Source organism: Perognathus longimembris, chromosome 4 (assembly GCF_023159225.1).
Source record: "Perognathus longimembris pacificus isolate PPM17 chromosome 4, ASM2315922v1, whole genome shotgun sequence".
Classification (NCBI taxonomy): domain Eukaryota; kingdom Metazoa; phylum Chordata; class Mammalia; order Rodentia; family Heteromyidae; genus Perognathus; species Perognathus longimembris.
Window position 1 is genome coordinate 23,167,382 of NC_063164.1, and position 24,697 is coordinate 23,192,078.

The following is a 24,697-nucleotide window of genomic DNA, read 5'->3' on the forward strand; positions in this document are numbered from 1 at the left end:
TGCTAGGAACCAGGAATACAGAGTTTAGGGAAGAAGCTTGGCTATTGTTTTTCCTCAGTGATGAGTATGTATCCCAGGACTTTGTGCTTGTTAGGCAAGTGCTCTAGCACTGAACTACATCCCCAACCTGTAAGTCTGGTTCTTATTCACATAGCTTTCAAGTTTACAGACAAGATGGAACACTGACAGACACGTTTGATTTCACGTAGACTGAGGGGCCTCGAAGGAGGTCCCAATGGAGATAGGGCATTCAATGTGAGAAATGGAAAGGATATCTCAGCCTTTCACAGGAGCACAGAGGGTCTTTAGAATTGCTCTGGGTGGGCAGAAGTGGACAAGTTCAAGAAACTGACTGCAAAACCGTATGGCTGGGTTTCAGGATGTAAAGGCCATGTGCATGCCTGGCAAGATGCTCTCTGAATTCCCAGGGAAGTTCCAAGTGCATGGAGCTCATTGAATTGGCACGTACTGAGTAATCACATGGATCCTGAATTAACCATTCTACCTCTCCATGGCTCTCTGGCCTTAGTCAATTTCTTCATTCACAGTTACAGTAAGGATTCAATACATAAAATTTTACAACCGAGAGAGGGGGGGGGCAGGGGGCATGGATTGGGCACTGAGATGAAGTTCCTGGATCATTTTCCCCCTGTGACAAATAGTTAGAAACTAAGTTCTCTAAAAGCACTGACTGCTTTCTTGGTCCCATGAGTTAACTAAAAGCAAGAGGAAAAGCTTTGCATTCCAGCCTCTGTTACACTTCTGCCTCCTTTACTCCAAGTGATCCTTATGGGCTCCAGGATAAACAAGACCAATCAGTAACATCATTATGATATGGGTCCAAAACTACACCTAAGGAAAAAACAAAAAGCAGCAGAGCCATGCTAGACAGACCATTCCCTACAAATACCTTTATGGATGAGTCTACAGCCTAAAGTAAGAGTGGTCACCCATCTCATGGGAACTAAATGATGATAGCAGAACTCTCCTCCTGCCCACACCTTCACACAACCCACTGAGAAGAGACTCGGTCCCTTAGAGACTTTTCACATCTTAAAGGTCACTTGCAGATACACAGGGCACAAGTGCTGAAATTATTGCTGACCAAAATGGACAATTTTATCACATTATAAAAACATTTGGGAAAGGGGGGGAAAGGGTTAAGAGTCATACAGATAGAATGAATTTGATTGAAGTACATTATACACATGCACTTAAAAATCACAATAAAATCCCTTTAATGCAGTTAATATATGATAACAGTTTTTAAGAAAGAGAACATTTTTGTGATAAGGTGTTAGGAGAGACTCTGCTTGGGTTATGAACAAATTGCTAAAAAGAAAAAATATGAAAACAAATAATAGTTAAAACTCTCATTGTACTATGTGCCAGCCACAGTTTCTAATGCAGTCCAATTATTAACTCCTGTGACCTGTACTATTTATTATCTTCATTGCTCAGATGACAAAATTGAACCTTAAGTTTAAACACATGGCCAAAACCAGACTGTACATAAAATCCCAACTATAGGTTTACAGGAAGGTAGACCTAGGACTCTCGTAAAACTACTATCACTAAGGTCTGTGAGATGGAGAGAAGGCCCATTGGAGAAGATCAGCTTCGAGCTGGAAACTAAAGGGAGAGAAGGTGACAAGCAGGAGGCCAGGCAGATAGACTAGTATAGACAAAAAAAAAAAGGCCTGAAGTGGGAAAGAACAGAGCATGCTCACGAAACTAAAAGAAGTCAGCTGTAGCTCAGGAGGCACAGGGACTGGTGATGCAAATGAGGAAAATAAATCCCAAATGCACAGCATGCAAAACCCCAGTTCATGGTCTTCTTTTGTCTTCTAATTCAGTCATGTCCTGTCCACTCAAGGTCACTATGATTTCATCCAGCAGACACCACTGCTAACTTGTCACTCCCTGCCCATCTCAACCAGGCCTTGGGACTCTGCAATGGACTGATCTGATTCCATCACTCTCCACTGTGGAAACCTATGCCTGTCAACTCCTGCATACTTAAGTCTCAGTTCTTGACGGAAGCATATGGGTCTCTTCAGGGACCATCCCTCCTCTTTCTGCTGATTCAGCCCTGATATAATTACCCAAAAGCACAAGTTAGACGCACAGCAGTCCTTTAGCACCTCAACACAACCCACCAAGAAAAATGAATGAAAAACGTGAGTGAATCAGGCGGGGGATATGGCCTAATGGCAAGCCCTGGGTCCAGTTCCCCAGCACCATATATACAGAAAATGGCCAGAAGTTCAAGTGGCAGAGTGCTAGCTTTGAGCAAAAAGAAGCCAGGGACAGTGCTCAGGCCCTGAGTCCAAGGCCCAGGACTGGCAAAAAAAAAAAAAAAAAAGAATGAATCTGCCTCACTAATCACTACTGTCTTTGCTCATGCTTTTGTATTTATTGTGAATCCCCAGCTTCTTCTAAAATACACTTCAGAACACTTTTCATTTTCTAAATACCAATTTCGATTATAAAACATGAATTCTTCTAATTCTAGGTAAAATAATTACTGTTCTTGGAATCCAGACTTTAAAGCACATTGACTGGGTTCACCATACCTTCTGACCCCAGGATAACCAAGATTTCTGTGTATGCTTCTAGTGTTCCTCTGAACCACCACCAATGGCAACCTTAGTGCCTAGATGGGAACTAACCAGTGCTATTATCCACAGAGGCTTTTCAACTTTCCACTCCCATGGCCAAATTTCTCTCTTGGGAGCTATCTGTGTTAGAGGTTTAGCTTCTTGTCTCTCAAGCTATTTTCCTCATTTTATTGCAAACAGTACCTTTGAGCTTTTCTTTGCAGTTCCAGTCTTTTCTCCCTTAGGCTTCCACTTAGGTTGTTCATTTTCTCTTTCAGAACTCAGCCTTCTCTCAGTTATCAATAAAAACAAGTGGGATATTGATTTCAAGTCCAGTTCCTGACATTCTTTGAGTGCCTGACATTTTATCACACATCAACAGGCTTCAAAGGAATGGTGATAACCCCAAAATTCTAATACTGACAAAAGATAACTCAGGTGTTAATGAATCTCTTTGGCCATTTGTGAAATCAAATGGACTGCATCATATTGGACTTGCATCTAAGAATTCCTACTTTGAAGTTCCCATAGTATTATTTCAAAAAGAAGAAAATTGCCATTCCACCTAGGTTTTTCTCAAACCTATCAAGGAAACCATCATTAGTGATTCTCCTCTACCAATAGCAGCCCTTATGTCTAGTCCTTTATCACCTCATTACTCTTTTCCATTGCAATTTAGAAACCCCTGCAAACAAACTTCCTTTTATGTTGGTGATGTGAATGACTTAATCAACAAATAGCAAAGCTTGAGATACAAGTCGATTCTCTCTATAGAAAAATGCCCATTTCCTTTCTCCACAGACCTTTGTTTTAATTTGTGCTGGTAATTAGGGCTTGAACGCAGGGCCAGGGTCCTCTCCCTTAATTTTTTTTTCCACTCAAAACTGCTGCTCTACAAAAACAAGGCTATACTAAAGCCACCAGCACAATCATGTTTGTTGCAGCACTGTTTACCATAGCCAAGAATATGGAATCAGCCCAGAGGCCCCTCAAAACATGATGGATCAAGAAAATGTGGTATACGTACAGAATAGAATTCAACTCATTCATCAGAAAGAATGACATTGTACTACTCATAAGGACATGGAAAGCCTTGGGAAAGATTATATTAAGTGAAGTAAGCCAGATCCAAAGAGCATAGTATGCATGGCTTCTCTCATTTGTGGCACCTAGAATATGCCTATAAATCTACAAGTAAACACACTGGGTGAATTAACTGAGGTATAATAGATTCTATGGAGAGCTCAAATAGTACAATTCTTTACAAAGACTAACAAAATAAGTACCAAGAAATGGGTACTTGCAAGAGGAAACTCTCCAAAGGGAGAAGGATAGAAGAATGAAGGGGGAGGTGAGGAGTCTGCAGGCAAGAATTCACTGTCCATATTACAGAATTGAGAAATACAAGAGAAGGGGTGAATCAAAGGAGGGGGTGAAAATGTTGAAGTGATGACACAGATCAAGCTGCAGTGTACATGTAAACTGCCCTGTTAAATGACCAAAAAAATTAATACATAACTTAAGAATTGATAAAAATGAGAGTAGAGGTGGATTGGAAGGAATTGGTCAGAATGTTGAAAGGCGCAACATTGATCAAGACAATGCTTTGTTGAATGGCAGCTCCATTGTACACTACTTAAAGATAATGAGAACATTCAAAAATCAGACTGCTTCTCTACTACTAGAGCCACACTTCTACTTTTGGCTAGCTAATTTGGAGATATAATTCTCATTCATTTTTCTATCCAGGCTGGCCTTGAAGTGTGATTCTCAGATCTCAGATCTCTTGAATAGCTAGAATTACAAGTGTGAGCACCAGCATCTGACTTTAACTTCTAATAATTTGTAAGGTTCTCTTAGATTTTAATAGGCCCTACCTTTTATCGAGTGAAAAACTAAACTTTACCATTATATTAAAATGTTATATTTAGGAGTACTATTTATCTCATTATCAGTCAATACAGGGCATTAAAGAACCAAAAATGGTAAAATACAGTGTGTGCCCTTAAAACATTATTAGTAAGATAGAATAGAAGGAATGTCTAGAGGAGAACATAGAAAGAAACTTAGAAACTAGGAATATAGATAAAGAGAGGATTTCAAGCTATGCAGCAGTGGCTCACACCTGTAATCCTAGCTACTCAGGAGGCTCAGATCTGAGGATCACAGTTCAAATCCAGTCTGGGTAGGAAAGTCTATGAGACTCTTATATCCAATTAACCACTAGAAAACCAGAAGTGGCACTGTTGCTCAAGTGGTAGAGCAGTAGCCTTGAGCTAAAGAGCTCAGGGACAGTGCCCAGGCCCAGAGTTCAAGCCCCACGACCACCACCAACAAAAACAACACAGAATCCACTGTATAAAAAGGAAGTTTGAATTGTAGGCACCAGTCCCTTCCTTATAAAGTGAACTCTTTCCTTTAAGAAATTCTTTCCTTTCATTGATGTATTCTCGGCAACATAGTTGCAGCTCTGAGATGGCTTCCTACTAAGTTATAGTAGCATTTCATTTACATTAAAAATCAAAATAGTATGGTTCTGGATTTTAGTCTTTCCTTCTTTCATCCTCAACCCATTTTTTTACCTTCTCCTCAGACATAGGTAAGTGGGTCCAGTTTGATAACAGTATAACAGTGTGACTTGGCAAGGATATAACTGGCCTCGTGAAAAGTACTCTGTTATTTTATTTTCCTCTCTAAATGTTAACACCAGTGGGCCTGTACTTTTGTTCTCTTCTATTGCTCTTTGGACAACCTTCTTATGAGGTAAGGAAAGCTGTTATCTGATTATCTGGATGTTCCTAGAAAATCTCTCCCCAAGGAACAGCTAGCTACCCGTGAGGGTCCATTGTGCCAGGAGGCTGGCAGGATGACTGACACATTGTCCAAACACCAAGGAAGACATGGGCATAAAAGACAAAGAAAAAACAACAAATCAATTAATCAATTAATGATCAGGCTGTGAAATTGCTTCTTAATGGCTTAACATTGAGTATAGTGAGACCAGTCTTATTTTTAAGATGCCTATTACCTATGTGAGCAACAGGAAATCACAAACTAGTATAAGTTCTTCAGAGAAATTAATAACTAATGATTCATTATTCCTTCAATATAATTTCTACAGAGAAACCGATGCCTTGATCAAGCCTTAATACTCATGAATTCTGTTAGAATAGTACAATATTGTTTTCCTTTGCAACCACATGCAGTATACAGTCAGCAGATTACAGACACCTAAGGTCCTATGCCATAGGACTTGTGAACTCTGTCTTTCTCTATTTATTATCCATTAGGTAGAATTTTTCAAGGCATTTCTCCATATGGAATACACTTAACTCCATGGGGGAAAATATACCAAATGAAACCTTCAGACAATTCTTCGTAATGGATCATACTATCCTTCTTGTTTCTCAGCAATTTGTCCATCCTGCAATTCTGTATTTCATCCTCATTACCCCCAATTTATGACTAGCTGGTCAGAACCTCAAAGTGGGAGTGTAATGGATCAAGGAAGAGGTAGCGATTTAGAACCATCTATTTCCCTACATATGCAAACGGCACATTTTGAAGTCTTCATATGCTACCTGACTAAAGGAAGTACCTGTGATTTCTCCATGTATCTCAGTGTCGGCCTCAAATAAGGATCTAGACCCCAACCTCAACTCTTCCAACAGATAAATTATACACAAGAGAGTTTCTTAAATTTATACAGTAAAGAGACAGACAATTTTCCTTAGAGTTTTAATAACCATTTAATGATTCATCTTTCTTTCAACTATGTGGCCTCTCAAACTTACCCCAATTGCTGCTAAGATTGGGGCTTGATAAATCCACCTGTCTCCAGCACTAAGTTCCCAGCACCTAAGACACACACACACAAAAGAAAAGTGTTCATGAATAAATTCGGTAGAATGTTTTTACTAGAAACGTTTTTACTTTTACTAGAAACTCTAGCCCAACTTCTCAATAAAAAAAACAAATAGAATGATGAAAGAGGTGTCAATGCATAAAGATACATGGCATTCATAAATTGGCTTGTTGAACAGTAACTCCTTTGTACAACTACTTAAAGATAATATTTTTAAAGGAAAGAGAACAAATAAGTACAAATATCTTAACTTTAAACACGTATAATGGGTCCTATTTCCACACTAAAATATGACCTTCAGGCAAGTAAATTATTACAAATACTGAATAATTACTTTTATAGTGACCAGAAGTGAAATCCTTTCTCACACATACACAGAGAGAAAGAGAGAGAGGGAGAGAGAGAGAGAGTGAGTGAGAGAGAGAGAGAGAGAATCTTCTAAAATTGGTAACATTGTTACTTTGCTTTTACTAGTATGGAAATGAGACATAATCATTAAAAATTCTCTCATAAATTGCTTTCAGTGGCTACAACAATTTTACTACTAAGTTCATCAAGTGTAAAGTTACACTAATATTGTAACTGACTTTGCAAGTTATTCTTATCCATATGAATACAACAGAAAACTGCACAAAATAATGTTTGATGTAGTCCTAACAATTAACTCTCTTCAAGAGGATGTAATTGATTTGTATTCTGTGAATACTGATATTTGCATTTACTTGTAACTTTTCAGTGTTAACTTTCCTGAACAAAAACATTTCTCCTTTAAACCTATCATAATACCTTAATAGTTCCCTCATTAAATAAAGGGTTAAAAAACTCTTCACAATTGTACTTTTTATAGTTCTCTGGACCCAGATTTTGTTTCTGATTTTTAAAAGATTATTTTTCCAGTTAATAATAAAACTAGCACATGTTTTAACCATTTGTTAGATTAACATTCTACCACTCAAGCTAGAGCTCCAACCTTAATTCACCTACTTATTATTATTTATTGATTCTACTTAGGATGTGAAGATCAGTACTGGCTTTGTGTTATAAGGTACTACAAGTGCCCGGAGTAATATATAACACTTAGGAAGTCCATAAATAATTGCTGAATTAAATTGACATAAATTGAACCTAAAGTAAGTTTCATAGAAAAATAATGTGTACGCTCTTATGAAACTTTCTTTTCCCTTTTAAAGGTATATTATTTTTACTTCTTTCGCTATCAGTACCAAGAGTTTGCATTGTGAGGGTGCACCACAGAAATTAACCAGTCCCTGCACCAAAACATAATTGTGGCCCAGCCCAACTGACCACAAGTTCCTTCATAGCTTATGGATGTCATGTCTTCATAATTGGACATTTTTTAGCATTATGTACGTGTATCTATTTTTCACATGATTCAACTAGACAAGATAAAAGACTTCATTACTGAGCTGTGCAGAACTTGAAAGTGGTAGATTTATCATGTGCATATAAAATGGACATTCATTTACTAGCTGCCGAGTTTTGGATTCCATAAATTTTCATTTCAGTTTTTGACATTTGATAATATCTTCCCAGCCTTCTTTCTTTGCTTCAGTGGCATTTCCTCATGGTTTCTCCCCACAATGGGGATTCAATTATACAGTTCTAACTCTACAAAATACCTGTATTTGAAAGTAGGTCAAAATAAGCTACCTTCTAAAACATCAAACACTTGACTTCAACACTTGGCTTTTGGTGTCCATGTTTCAAATTGCTCTTTGACAAGTGAGCAACTATGACACCAGCCTCTTTAATGGAAATGTTATGAATCTTATTTCAGTGTCTCTACTTCAGATCACACATGACTCAGAAAGCACCTTGTGTTCAATTTTTTTTTGTCAGTCCTGTGGCTTGGACTGGACACTGTTCCTGGCTTCTTTTTGCCCAAGGCTACAACTCTACCTCTTTAACCACAGCACCATTCTGGTTTATATGTTATATGTTGCTAAGGAATCAAACCCAGGGCTTCATGCATGCTAGGCAAGCTCTCTACCACTAAGCCACATTCCTAGCTCCTGTTCAAATTTTTAAGTTGATTTGAACAATCTAAGAATGCAGTTCTAAATGAAACCCAGTGCAGTGGTCTAACTAGAAACATAACATCGCCCACCAAGCTTAGACACATGTATAGTCCTGCCAGAGAGATCCAGTGATCCTATTCACACTGCATTGCAATCTCTCTACAATTCACACTTAATAAAAGTACAGGAAGCAGAAAGGGCCCAGCCCTGGGGACTGATGAGTCCTAAGAATGTTAGAGACCATCTTTTCAGGTCCTTCCCATTTCATATCCTATCTTCCTTTCAGAATGGTGATACAAAGATACAGAAGGAAATAGTATGTTTCCCCCATTCACTGCCATCTATTGTCTCCTTTGAATAACACAAGCAAGAAGTAACAAGGGTCTTGAAAAATGTTGCTTTTGTCAATAAAAAGTGAGTAATATTACTCCCTTATAATTCTACTTAGCCAGCCTCCACTACTCAGTTATCTTATCTTCCAGTACACAAATAGCACACTTTGTAGATTTTGGAACCAGAAGTGTCTTCTTTTATATTTCCAACAGAATTCAGATATCTCTGAAACTGGGTCTAATCTGCTTATCTCTAAATGACGAAGAGGGGAAGCAGTGTCTCAAATACAAGTCATTGGTATGAATTCCATCCACCCTGTGGATATGCACCAACTCAGCTCTCTTCACCTCCACCTTGTGAGATAGCATAATATGTAGGTTATATCCCATCCAAGAGAATATAAAACAGTGAACTTCATGAGAAATTGGGCCAGGAAATTTTGAAATCATGCCATATAATCAGTAATGCAATCTAATCTTACTTGCACTGTCAAGCATAAAATTAGCCCTTCGTTCCACATTAGAGAACTGTAAAAGTCTAAATTTTATCTGAGCAAAGTAAAAGAAGAAATTTGTTGCACAGAGGAATCATATATTCTAACTTGTATCTAACTTTTTTTGCATTACTTCAACTGTGTTAGAGCACAGTTTGGTAACAGTTATATTTTTTTCAACGTATTTTGTGTCCAATGGATTCTTTTTCTCAAAAATGATACGCTTATATTTCTTAGATTTTGTTTTCAATAAAATACTTGTGATTGTTAATAATAAAGGTTATGTTTTTAAATAAAAAGACATAATTCAGGAAATGAATTTAATGTAAAATACATTGCATCTATACTTTCTTTCTTTCCTGTGCTCAGGGCCTGGAATATATGTTGTATTGAATACATAAATGAGTCAAAGTTAGGCTTTGAGAATAGGCCCTGATGTCCCTGGATCCCATTTTATTTATTTCTAAAAAGGAAATTGAATCAGAGAGTGCCTTAGGTGTTATGTCTTTTCGAACTCTGAGTCTAGGACGTATAGTTACACATCTCAGAATGCATTGCTGTAGCATTAATTAGTAATGATGAGTTACTGACTCCACCCCTTTCCAGTAGAAAATCCAATAGCTTTTACAAATTTTCTTTTAGATGTTCAACATCATTACAAACACAGAAACAATGAGGACAGTATAGACAAATTAACCCAATGTATCAATTGTTAACAAATCCAAATAACATACAAGGGTAACCACAAATAAAACTGCAAAGCAAAATAAGATTTAGAACTGAGAGAAGCTGGTGAATGGGAAATTCTGAGACAATGAATGGAAGGTTACATGTAAAGTCAATAACTAAAGTGTTGCAAGGGGGCTGGGAATATGGCCTAGTGGTAGAGTGCTTGCATCCCATATACATGGAGCCCTGGGTTCAATTCCTCTGCACCATATATATAGAAAAAGCCAGAAGTGGTGCTGTGGCTCAAGTGGCAGAGTGCTAGTCTTGAACAAAAAGAAGCCAAGGACAGTGCTCAGGCCCTGAGTTTAAGCCCCGGGACTGGCAAAAAAATAAAAATAAGTAAAGTGCTGCAAGGAGAGAGGCAGATTCTCTACAGAGATTAGTTCTGGTTTAGTGTGGTATTTCTTTTTCAGTGTATAGAAGAATTTATCTTTCTTTACTTTTTTTTCTAGTTAGTAGCTAAAATACCATGAACTCTGGGACTCACACGTGCGTGGCTGGCCACAACTCCAACCCAAATTTCTGAAGGAAATAACTAGAAATTCCAGACAAAAATTTAAAGAGCCGCCCAAGGAATTAACATAAAGGGACCAACTATCAAGAAATGCATAAAACTTGCATATTTGATGCAGATGTTAGACTGTATTTTTTAATATTCAAAGAAAACAAATAGGGTGGGTAAAATCCACAGGTTATCAAATATAGATAAGTGAGTATTGGTAAAGCACACACAATAAGACAGTGGGAACTAGACATTCACGATTTTCTAAACAGACAAGAGATACAAAATACCCCTGACCAATGAAGAGTAGTCAATATTTTTTAGGTATTCATTCATCTAAGCGGTCAAAATATCCTTGATCAACAAAGATCAGTAAATATTTTGGGGGTATTCATTCATCTAAGTGGTGAAACTTGCCCTCATTTGTCCTTTGCCCAAGAAATGAAAATAAATCAGAGCTACTCTTCAGGCAAGCTGGGAAAGTACAACCAGTTTCTTTGCCCCTAAGTCCTCTCAAACAGCAAGTGTGTGCCATTGGCCCAGGGTACCTTCTGCCTATTGATCCCCTTGTGGTAACCTCATCTTTTATCTCTGCTCATCATAACCACATCATCAGATGGATGGCCAGTGTTACAGAGAGAGAGGAAGTAGCCTTGTCCTTCCACCTGCACATACCACATTCTGTATGAACCCCTTAACCCATCTGTCCCTTTTCCTCTCATCCTATGTTTCAGTTGACTTCACATACCATGAGCTTGTCTGTTCTATAGCCTGAGGGGTGGATTGGAGGTCATTACTGAACCCAAGCAACTTTCAATATGGTATCTCTAGAAAACAGTGAGATCAAGAAGAGCAGCAATGTGGACTCTTGACTGCAGAAAACCTGAGGCTGCCTATTGACTTCTTCCATTTTCCACTCACCTAGCATCAGCCAGAGTTGCTCGTGCCACAGCCCAGGCCACCACAAATGCCACTGGAAAGCCTGTAACCAGAAAAGTTCTCAGACATAAATATTCCATTTAAGATGAAGCACTTTTCCCCATACTCATGCAGATGAAAGTACTCAGATGAACAAGTATTTTAGGAAAAGTTGGGAATAAGTTGAGTTATGGTCTCCTTGGTCTCTTTTGTCACCATGTAGCTTACCTTATTTGACTATTTAATGTTAGGATGTTATATTTTTATTTATTTTATTGTTTGTATGTAGTTATTCTTTTTAAAAAAAACTTCAAGCTCTACTTGCTATAAAAATTTTTGTCAAAATAGGCCTATGTAATTACAATGATTTTTGCTTTATTTTATTTTTTGCCAGTCCTGGGGCTTGGACTGGGGGCCTGGGCACTGTCCCTGGCTTCCTTTTTGCTTAAAGCTAGCACTCTACCTCTTGAGCCACAGCACCACTTCCAGCTTTTTCTGTTTATGTGGTGCTGAGGAACCGAACCCAGGGTTTCATGCATGCAAGACGAACACTCTACCGCTAAGCCATATTCCCAGCCCCCTTTTTAGGTCCAGCTTGCATAATTTTTCTATCTATCTTTCTGTCAGTTGGTCCTTTCATCCATCCATGCAACCATTCATTCATTCACCAAGGTCTTACTAAATATTCATTCATATGTCAAGGGTTATTCTGATCTCAGAAGCTACAACAATGAACAAGCCAACAACATCCCTGTTTTCTTAAGATGTATACTCTGATAAGGAAGACAAAATCAATTAAAAGAATTTCACTTGTAAGGAATGGTTGTCTTAAAAGAAATGTGTGATGCAAATGCTACTGTGTCACAGGGATAATGGAAATGGCTATTTCTCATAGTATGGTTAGCAAAGGCCTGACATAGATGGGTTTGCTGCTTTGCAGTCATGGGTTTCTTTTAGTGCCTTGACTTTTTGATCAATGCTTACAGCTTCTTATTTTCTGATCCCTATCATCTGATGCCTGTACAATCTCTTTATGAGGCAACTTCCTGAACGATGTTCTAAATAACATCAATTAATCATGTTTGAGTTGAATAGGGATTTAAATGATAATTAGATCAAATATATCAGGCACCATCACTTAATAAAATTTCTTTCCTCATGCTCTTAGTAGATTCATGTAGACATGATCCTAGAAATTTTAAAAAGCCACATTTAAGCGCTCTGTAATTTTTTTTTTTTTGCCTGTCCTGGGGCTTGGACTCAGGGCTTGAGCACTGTCCCTGGCTTCTTTTTGCTCCAGGCTAGCACTCTGCCATTTGAGCCACAGCCCACTTCTGGCTGTTTTCTATAAATGTGGTGCTGAGGAATCAAACCCAGGACTTCGTGTATATGAGGCAAGCACTCTTGCCACTAGGCCATATTCCCAGCCCACTCTTTGTAAAATTTTATGACCATTTTTTGTATTACATTGTATTACATAATTTAAACAAAAACATGGAGAATGTTATAGTAACTGAATTGAAATAAATGTTATATAAAGTTATTATTAAAGATATGGATTTATAGAAATTTGAATTGTGTTCATAGGACATGCAATATGTTTTGTGAAATAAAGCTTTTATCAATTAAAACTTTTAACTGTGTAGGCACTGATGATTCACACCTGTAATCCTAACAGTAGGCTAAGATCTGAAGATCACGGTTCAAAGCCAGCCAGGCAGGAAAATCTGTAAGTCTTTATCTCTAATTAACCAGCAAAAAGCCAGAAGTGTACCTGTGGCTCAAGTGGTAGAATGCTAACCTTGAGCAAAAAAGCTCTGGGAGAGCACCCACCCAGGTCATGTGTTCAAGCCCCAGCATTGGCATAAAAATAATAATAAAATTAAATAATTTTTAACTATAATACATATGTATATGTATATTCATACACATATGCTTATACATGTGTATTTGGCAAATCACAAAATCGCCTAAGTATTGGTGGGCACTGGCATTATATGAATATGGTTAGTTCCAAAGGCTCCTGTTCTAGAAGCTTGGTTCTCTATTGCAGTACTAGCAGATGATGCAGCCTCTAATAGATGTAGACCAGTGAATGAAGATTTTGTCAATGGTTGCTCCACCCTCACAAGGGACTGGTGCCTAGCTCATGGGACTGCATTGGGTCCATGGGACTCAGATAGTAATTGAGAGAGTGGATTTCTACACAACATTTGTGGCTTACCCTCATGTTCATTCCTAGCATTCCTTGGCTCTCTCTCTTCCTCTTCCTCTCTTCAGAGGAGCTCTCTCATAAAAGGCAAAGTCCCAACAGGTAATGCCATTGGCCATGAGACCCTGGAGCCCAGGTTCTTGGACCTTTGGGACTGGGAGCTAAATAAACTTTTCTTTAAGCTTTCTTCTTTTCAGCTTAAGTGTTTTGTTATAACAACACAGAATAGACTATGATATGGATTCTGAACACATATCTCCTTATTTAAACTATATTTACTCTCAAATGAATGATTAAAAACATTGGCTACAATGAGATTATGTCATAAGGAGATAATAAAATGAAGTGTAAGGCCATCTCCTGACAATTTTCAGAGACCATATAATGTGCAAGTTTTTTAGAGGAAAGTTTGGCAATAGTGACATAACTACACAGAATCCCTAGAGTAGAACTTTATGCACACACTGATCTCTCACCTGACAGTTGAAACTTAAGAACAGTCACAGATAACAGGTTAAACACTCATTCAATAATGATGAATAACAAAACTGAATAACGAATACAGAAAAAGTTATGTGCATGAAGGATAAAAGAGAACCAAAGCAAAGTGCCTTATACAAGGATACAGAAAGAAGATGTATTTGGTTGAAAGGGGTAAAAATATACAGTCATTATTTTTTGCCTTTAGTCCTCTACAAATTCTTTGTGATAAAAAGGTCACCTTAAATATTCACCTTTGATTTAAATAAACATCAGAAATGGTATCTGTTCCTCTTCAAATAATTTTCCTTCAGTCCAATTTATGATTAAGAATCACCAAAAATCAGTGGAATATAATTCAATACCACTATAATGTAATCGATTTCTAACTTAAAAAAATTATTTTTCACCCAACAGAGACCAAATACACATTCTTCTCAGCAGCCCATGGAACATACTCCAAAATAGATTATGTCATAGTCCACACAAAGAACCTCAACAAATACAAGAGTATTGCGGTCATCCCATGTATTATATCTGATCACAGTGGATTAAAGGTAACCCTCAATAACAAAGGATACCACAGAGGCTACACAATTACTTGGAGGCTAAACCCCTCACTGTTATCTAACACGTGGGTCACAGAGCAAATTAAGAATGAAATTAACGGGCTGGGAATATGGCCTAGTGGCAAGAGCGCTTGCCTCCAACACATGAAGTTCTCGGTTTGATTCCCCAGCACCATATATATGGAAAACGGCCAGCAGGGGCGCCGGGGCTCAGGTGGCAGAGTGCTAGCCTTGAGCAGGAAGAAGACAGGGACAGCGCTCAGGCCCTGAGCCCAAGGCCCAGGACTGGCCAAAAAAAAAAAAGAATGAAATTAATGAATTCATAAGCCATAACAACAATGAAAATACATCACAAAGAAACCTATGGGATACAGCTAAGGCAATGCTGAGGGGCAAGATCATTACCCTCACCGCACACATTAAAAGAATGGAATCAGATCAGGTGAATAACCTCACAATGAAACTAAAACATTTGGAGAAACAAGAAAAAATTGAATCTAAAGTGACTAGGAGGAGAGAGATCACAAAGATTAAAGAAGAAATAAAACTGATTGAAAATAGAAAGACCATTCAACAAATAAATAAAACTAAAAGCTTGTTCTTTGAGAAAATAAATAAAATTGACAGACACCTTGCAAGACTTACAAAAAAAAAAAAAGAGACTCATATCCATAAGATCAGGGACTCCACCAGAAAAATTACAACAAATACACACGATATTCAAACAACCATAAGGAACTATTTCCAGAACCTCTACTCCCTAAAGAATGATAATTTTACAGAAATGGACAAATTCTTAGAGAAGTATAAACTGCCCAAACTGAATCAAGAAGAAATAAATCAACTAAATAAACCAATAACTTACAGCGAGATACAGGAGGTAATCAAGAGCCTCCCAACAAAGAAAAGCCCAGGCCTGGATGGATTCACCAATGAACTCTATAAAACCTTCAGTGAGGAACTAATACCAATACTCCACAAATTCTTCCATGAAATAGAAACAGAGGGAGAAATCCCAAACTCATTCTATGAAGCTTATATTATACTCATCCTCAAACCAGGCAAAGACCCAACAAAAAAGAGAACTACAGACCAATATCACTAATGAACGAACACAGACGCAAAGCTCCTCAACAAAATATTAGCTAACAGGATCCAGAAACTGATCAAGAAAATTATACATCATGATCAAGTAGGCTTCATCCCACAGACACAAGGATGGTTCAACATTCGCAAATCAACGAACGTAATTCATCACATCAACAGAGTTAAGACCAAGAACCACATTATCATCTCAGCTGTTACCCAAAAAACCTTTGACAAAATACAACACCCATATATGTTAAAAGCCCTGGAGAAAACAGGAATAGAGGGAACATTCTTTAAAACAATAAAAGCCATATACAACAGACCAACTGCTAATATCATATTAAATGGGGAGAAACTAAAACCATTCCCCCTAAACTCAGGAACAAGACAAGGATGCTCACTCTCCCCACTTCTTTTCAACATAGTGCTGGAATCCCTGGCCATAGCAATAAGGCAAGAGGAGGACATCAAAGGGATCCACATTGGCAAAGAAGAAATCAAACTATCCCTATTTGCAGATGACATGATCTTATATCTGAAGGACCCAAAAAACTCAGTCCCCAAACTCCTACACCTAACAAACCATTTTGGCAAAGTAGCAGGATACAAAATCAATCCACAAAAGTCAGCAGCTTTTCTGTACACCAGCAATGTACAAGCAGAAAAGGAAATTATGGAAATAATACAGTTTACAATAGCTAAAAAAAAGAATGAATTACCTAGGGATCAACCTAACTAAAGACGTGAATGACCTATTTAATGAGAACTATAAAAATCTAAAAAGGGAAATCAAAGAGGACACAAGGAGATGGAAAGACCTCCCATGCTCATGGGTAGGCAGAATCAATATAGTGAAAATGGCCATATTGCCCAAATTGTTATACAAATTCAATGCAATCCCCATCAAGATCCCAGTTACATTCTTCACTGAAATAGAGAAAGCAACCCATAAATTCATATGGAACAGCAAAAGACCTAGAATAGCCAACACAATTCTAGGCAAAAGAAACAGCACAGGAGGAATCACAATACCAGACTTCAAGCTGTATAATAGAGCCATCATAACAAAAACAGCCTGGTCTTGGTATAAAAACAGACCTGAAGACCAATGGAATAGAATAGAAGACCCAGAAATAAAGCCGCACTCTTACAGTCAGCTGATATTCGACAAAGGAGCTAAAGACATACAATGGAAAAAACATAGACTCTTCAACTACTGGTGCTGGGAAAACTGGGCAGCCATGTGTAGAAAACTCAAAGTAGACCCTAGCCTATCACCATGCACCAAGATCAACTCAAAATGGATCAAGGACCTCAATATCAGACCTGAATCTTTGAAACTACTGAAGGACAGAGTAGGAAAGACGCTAGAACCTATAGGCACAGGAAGGAACTTTCTGAATATAGTCCAAGGGGCACTACAGATAGGGGAGAGTCTCAATAAATGGGACTACTACAAAATAAAACTTTCTGCAAGGCTAAAGACATAGCCACCAAACTAGAAAGACAGCCAACCATATGGGAAAGGATCTTCACCAGCACAGCAACAGACAAAGGCCTAATATCCATCATCTACAGAGAAATCAAAAAACTAAACTCCTCCAAACCCAGTAAACCAATTATTAAATGGGCAAAGGAGCTAAAGAGAGACTTCACAGGAAAAGAGATAAAAATGGCAAAGAAACATATGAGGAAATGTTCAACATCCCTGGCAGTAAAGGAAATGCAAATAAAAACAACCCCAAGATACCACTTCACTCCAGTTAGAATGGCATACTCTCTGAACTAAACAACTACTAAACATAAAAAGGTCTAAATTAGACCTCTCAGTGGATCACAATAGCTCAAAAGCTATGTATGTATGATCATATGAGACAAGGATAAGCAAACTCTATTGTTGACGTTATATTTAAAGTTCTAAGTGAATTTCCTTTGGCGTATGCCACGTGGCTACTGTATATGCTTTTGGTACACTGGGTAGTGTATATATGCCTACCTGATCTAGGGAAGGGAAAGAAAAACGAGGGTGTAAGATACCACAAGAAATTTACTCACTGCCCTATTATGTAACTGTACCCCTTTTGCACAACACCTTGTCAACAAAATTTAATTAATAAATGAAAAAAATTATAAACTTATAAGTGAATATGTTAAGTGGTATGTAAGTATATACAAATGTGTTAACTGAAATACAGTAGAGAAGGAATGGGTAGGGAAAGGATGGATGAAAATGTTGAAAGGAGTGACATCGATCAAGATATATTGTATTCACAAACTGCTTTGCTCTGTTAAATAAAAATTCCTTGTACAACTAAAAAAAAAAACTGTCTTGGAGAGTGGCCATTTGGTTAGGAAATACACCTTTATAGACATATCAAAGGCACTCCTCTACCTTTCCCCACACATTTTCAAAGCAAGTACACAATCATAAAAAAAAATTACAGCTGGGCTTAAATTTACACTCAGGCCCAAATAAGCAATAAAGGAAGACACCCAAGTTTTCTTCTTTAAAAGAAGTCAATAAATGATGTCATTGAAAGAAAGCACAAAATTAGATTCATTATGAAATATGCTAGCAAAGGACCCTACAAAAGAGACATAATGGTTATGAGCATTTGGAGAATACATTTGGAGAAGTAAAATAATGACTCTCAGTATCAAATTAAGAAAATAACAATCTATTAATCAAAGAGATTCGGGTATATATTTCATTAAATGATAGCTGTGATTTAGAGAACAGAGTTCCAAAGACAGACTAGCTACAAAACCCTTAAATTTCTGTTTTTTGTTTTTGTTTTTGTTTTTGTTTTTTGGCCAGTCCTGGGCCTTGGACTCAGGGCCTGAGCACTGTCCCTGGCTTCTTTTTGCTCAAGGTTAGCACTCTGCCACTTGAGCCACAGCACCACTTCTGGCCATTTTCTGTATATGTGGTGCTGGGGAATTGAACCCAGGGCCTCATGTATATGAGGCAGGCACTCTTGCCACTAGGCCATATCCCCAGCCCCCAAACCCTTAAATTTCTATCTATTTCTATAGAGAGAAATATATGTCTATCGATATAGAGAGATTTCTCCCTTAAATACATACATACATACATACATACATACATACATACATACATACATACATAAATACATACATAGAGAGGGAGAGAGAAAGATCCAACTAAAGTACTTAAGAGTGCGTGTTACCACTTGGAATTGTGACTAATATTGCATAATATTGCCTGGAAAACACTCTCATATTGAGCCTTAATGGAAGTCCTATATGCTTTCATGTGTATTCTTGTACTAGTCCATAAAACACACATTTCAGATAATGATATTTTCTTATTGTAGTTGCAATCACTATGCCAAACTTTTTGAATACAAATCAATAAAAGTTGTAAAGAGAGGTTAGAAGTGGCTACTTGCATAAAAGCTCACTGGAAACCTTGACTATTTTTATTCTTTTTTAAAAAAAGATTTGAAAATTACTTTTCAGGGTTTTACTTTAACAGAGTCCTAACCTTAATTAAGGAAAAGACAGAGTAGGCCAGGAATTATGGCTCACACCTTATCATTCTAACTACTTGAGAGAATGAGTTTGGGAAGATCACAGTTTCAGGCCAGCCTGGACAAAAAAACTTTTACATTCACAAGACCCCATTTCAATAGAAAAAGCTGTTGACAACTGGTATGCCAGTTATCTTAGTTCTGATAGAAAGCATAAATAAGAAGATTAGGTCCAAGTCAGCCTGGGCAAAGTGAGATCCTAGTCCAGGAAAAAATAACTAGAGCACGAAAGTTGGTAGGCATGGCCCAAATGGTACAAGGCCTTGAGTTTAAACCCCATTACCACCAAAGAAGGAAGGAGTGGAGAGACAAACTGGGTTGACTGAACAGAGTCTAAATAAAGAATTGGTAAGTATGTCTGCATCAGTTAAAAAAAAATCTTAGTACATGCATAACCAATGATGTAGAGATTCTCAAAGTAAACACAAGAGCTGGCTTCAGAAATAACACTTGATTCACAACCACTACTTCATAATAAATGAAGTATTGCAGTACAGGAAGCCTTTGTCATCCTAAAGGTTATTAATTAATTAGCATGGTTTTTCAGGTTTCCAAGTGTTGAGACAATATTCAGGCAGAATGCTTTTGATTTGAATAGAGGAAGGAAAAAAATTTCAAATTTAGTCCGGAGCCATTTTGATAAAATCTTATAGTTTGAATATTAAAATCATTAACTGAGACCTGTCATTGTTCATCTATACATTCTTAGTTCCCCTTACTTGTTGCTATGCAAACAACATCTTTCTGTTGTCATGAGTTTTGCCTAATAGAATAATTAATCCAGTACTGATTGGTTATTTATGAAATGTGAGCTGGATGCCTTCTTTTTCAAAAATAACCCTGCTAAAAGTGACTTGAATGACCACCTTCTGAATGCAGTTTGTCATTATTTCTTTTAGTTTATAAAAGTGATGTACAGAGGGGTTACAGTTTCATAAATCAGGTAATGAGTACATTTCTTTTTTAACAGTGCCACCTCTTCTCTCATTTTGTAATTGTTAAATACAGTCTAATTAATGGTGCTCTAAATTTCTTTCTGCCATTCTTGCCATATAACCTAGAAGTATGAATCAAAGGTATATCATTATAGCTTAGAAACTCAAAAATCTAAAGCTTGAGGAATTGTACATGAAGCAGAACACTGACTTAAGGCATGATCATAGCAGTTTTGAATGTGGATGTCTTAAGTGCATTTGCTGAATTTCTCCTACAGGATCCTTGCAATAATCTAGCCTAAGAAGATCAGAAAGGTCCAATAGCTCTGGGTATATGGTCATATAAAATGACACTTATCAAAATGAACTCCAAGAAATGGAAACAAGAGGTTTTTATTTTACTTTTTGTGGTTTTGTTTTTCTTAAGTTGCTATTTTTTATTTCTGTACCTTCTGTCTTGATGTAAGTTTATTTGATTTGATTTGGGAAAGGCTATCTGTCTTGTATGTAAGTTAACCTGATGTAGCAAAGTGAAGCACAGAAACATAGGGTGAACAAATGCAGCATAGGTACTCACTAACACTATGTTGAACATGAACTATACAACTTGTACGGGAGAGGGCTCAAGAAGGAAAACATTGGGAGAAAACAAAGGACAAGGTGACACTCTTCAAAAAGAAAGTATTCATCACCTCACTTGCATAATGATAATCCCTCTGCATATCACTTTTAAAATAAATTTTTAAAAGAATTACTAAAAGTAAAAAAATACATTGCCTTGGAACAGTGATGATAAATTAAGCTTGACAAGGGAAAGGGTAACATTATTCAAAAAGAAATGCATCCTTTATCTGACTTACTTAATGGCAACCCCCTATACGTCACCATTACAAAACAATTAAAAAGCACACATGAAAGGAAAAATAAAAGCAATGATCTGCTTTCAGCAAAAACAAAAGATATGTATCCTTCTTAAAAGACCAACAACTAATATGTTGTTTTAGTCTAGATAATTATACATTTCTTTTTTATTTTATTATCAAATTGATGTACAGAGAGGTTACAGTTTCATACGTTAGGCCTTGGGTACATTTCTTGTACTGATTGTTACCTCTTCCCTCATTCCCCCTCCCCCCTTCCCCTTCCCTCTCCTCACCCCCCCCTCCCGTGAGTTGTTCAGTTGGTTTACACCAAATGGTTTTGCAAGTATTGCTTTTGGAGTCATTTATCTTTTTATCCTTTGTCGATCCTTGATTTTGATATTCCCTTTCACTTCCCTGGTTCTAATACCAGTATATACAGTATCCAGTATATTCAGATGAGATACAGTGATAGTGCAGGTACAACCACAGGAAGGGGATACAAGAGGATCATCAACAAAAGAAGCTACGGTTTCACATGGCATGTTGAAAGTGATTACAACAGTGATATAACAGTCGTTTCCATAACATGGAGTTCATTTCACTTAGAATCATCTTATGAGTTCATAGGGGCATCATTATTAGGCTCTTGTGATCCTCTGCTGTGACTTGCCTAAACCTGTGCTAATTATTCCCTATGAGGGAAACCATAGAGTCCATGTTTCTTTGGGTCTGGCTCACTTCACTAACCTTGAGCTGAAAAGCTCAGGGACAGTGCCCAAGTTCAGAGTTCAAGCCCCATGACCGACAAAAAAAGAAAGAAATGTGAAATGGTATCATTCTTCTCAATATTTTAGAAAATATTACTACAAGAGTGGTGCAAAAATATCATATAGATCATTAACGTTTCCTATTTATTGCTTTGAATAGAAGGAATTTCTGGGAAATTGGTAGATACAATATTTTTATTCATGGACTAAGCATACATCTGTTGTTATATAAAATCATGGATTTTTATATAATACTATGGACATAATTTATTAGGAAACACAATATAAAATGCTGTGTTGAAGTTATTTAAGTGATAAATTGATTTTTTAATGGTTAATTTTTTTGAAAAAAAGGAAAAAAATTAAGCTTGAAATGTCTGTTGCTGCTAGAAAGATTAGAGAATTGATCTTTGGGCTGGAGGTGTGGCAGCAGGAATAGAAGGCTTGCCTGGTGAGCATGGGGCCCTGAGTTCAATCCCAGTTCCATCAAAAGGAAAATATTGTCGTTTCAGAATAGAACAATGAAAAACATGGCATGAGAGAAAGGGAAAGGATGAATCCAGGAAAATGGCTTCACAAATGCAGTCAGTGGCACAGAGGAATGGCCTCAAATCCACAGCAGCTTACAAGGAGACACGGTGCCTTACCCCAGCCAATCAGGATGAAGCCCCACAAGTATTTGGTGTCAGAAAAGAAAGATACAAAGATTAAATTATGCAGGTAGAGACCTTCCACCAGGATCCAATAATAGTTGGTAGCCAAGAAGTAAATAAACATCACCACAGCAATCTTGCACCCGATCTGTCACAAAGAAACCAGAATGGGATCATATTAGAAGTCTCCAATTGGACAAGAGAACCCAAGACAGTGGTAAAACAATTCTTTGGCTTCTTTTTGGTAGTCCATATGTCTCCTGTACATGAGAAAGCCAAGAATGTTGGGATACACCAGAACCAAGGTAACATAGCATTCTTAAAGCTACCGATTTCATTCTATTTTTAAAATAAAGTTTGTAGAAGGTACCCAATAATTCACTGTCGTCCTAATTGTTTACAGAAGCATATATGATAATAAGATTTGTTGCACTCATAATTTGAAATGTTGAATTGAACCCACTTTGTGTAACTATTAAAAGCCCAAAGAGACAAAGGACGCATGTTTTCCCTTAAACGTGGAAGCTAGAATTAGCCTGTGAACTCATAAGTAAATACATATGGGGTGGCATGCAAGTGTATAAAATGTATTAACTGAAATAGGGTAGATTCAACAGAAATCTCAAATACTGTAATTCCTTAGAAAGGCAAAATCAAAGTTCAGCAAAATGAAACAAGCGGATCCTCAAAAGGGGTGAGGGTGGGGTCAAAGGAAAAGGGTCAGACAAAAGTAAAGGGTGAGAGGGGGAAATGCAGTCAAGAATCCAATGTCTATCCTAAAAAACAGTGAGGGAAGAGGTGGGTAGGGAATAGGGGAGCGTGTAGAAAGGGATGACATTGATTAAGATATATGGTATTCATAAACTGCTTTGTTGAATGACAACTCCCTTGTACAACTACTTACTTATGTGTGTATGTATAAAGACTAATGCTTCAAAAATGAATAACTTAAAACATAAACATTTAATATGTTCTATGGATCTATATATCAAATGACAGTTCTGTTGATTTGGGCTAAGTTCAAGTTCACTGGTAGAGACTGCCTTGACTGCTAAATTCCCACTTCTACTTTATGCTTCTGGGTAAAATGAATCCCAAGGCCAGGCAATAAAATCAGTATACTGTAACTAATTTTCAGATGCATTGTTTCAATGATCAGATTAACTGACTGATTTTTAACTAATTGTGAAGAGCAGAATCAAGGGTCACAGAACTTTAGCTTTGAACATTTTGAGTGCATCACAAACAAAATAAATACGGTAGGTTTTCACTCCCAAGCCTCTGGATTTGCTGATGGAAACAGTAATACTTGAGGGGTTGCTATGGTTTGTACATCAAATACCATCTCAATTATATGGGGTGGTTTTGTAGCTTTCACTCCAGAATATTTTTGAGGAAAGACCTCCAAGCATTTTTAGTCACCTAAAATGAGTGGTTAGATATCAAAGGGCAGAAACAGAAATAAACATCCAGTCCAGTCAACTCCAGCGCTAATGAAGTTAACAAGCCTGTTGCCGACTGTGAGGTTTTACATACTTGTAATGTTCCTGGAATCAGCAGTGAGAGAAAAGGCGGGGACACTTACATACTGTGACTTGTCCACAGCAGGGGCTCCCATGGGATTCTGTAGGTCTCCCTGCTGCATCACCAGTGTCTGCAGCTCCTCCACTCCCAAGTGAGCCTGAGCCACTCTGTCCTTGATAAAGATGCTCACAGCTCTCAGCATGAAAGACACAAACAAGTGCAGATGGATGTAGTTCCGAGTGCAATGCAATCGTCTGTGCAAGGAGATAGTCACTGGTTACAGGTGGATAAAATCAGAAATGGGGAAAGGAGATACCTCAGTGAACCCAAAAGGCTCCTGAGAAAGAAGAAAACATGGTAAGTCCAAACTCTGAGAACTATTATTGTGTATCCAACTTTAAAAAAAAAAATCTGCGACCTACAACAGAACTACAACTTTTTGAGAATTAGCTTCAAATATGCCCAAAACAAGTTTTCAGATGTATCACAGTCTGCCAGCATGTGTACCCATCCTTGAAGCACCATACTCAATTATACTATAGTATTTCATGATACTATATATTAAAGGAATA

At 37.5% G+C, this 24,697-nt stretch overlaps 1 protein-coding gene across 1 annotated transcript in view; it reads right to left on the minus strand.

Moving 5' to 3' along the window:
• The window catches only part of Pth2r (parathyroid hormone 2 receptor), a 68,641-nt gene that overhangs the window by 20,193 nt on the left and 23,751 nt on the right, over positions 1 to 24,697 (minus strand). The window contains exons 6-9 of the mRNA XM_048344181.1: positions 24,187 to 24,379; positions 22,596 to 22,749; positions 11,483 to 11,543; positions 6,395 to 6,458 (exon numbers count right to left, since the gene is read on the minus strand). Of these exons, the coding sequence (XP_048200138.1) occupies positions 6,395 to 6,458; positions 11,483 to 11,543; positions 22,596 to 22,749; positions 24,187 to 24,379 (472 nt within the window). The remainder of the gene's footprint in view (positions 1 to 6,394; positions 6,459 to 11,482; positions 11,544 to 22,595; positions 22,750 to 24,186; positions 24,380 to 24,697) is intronic.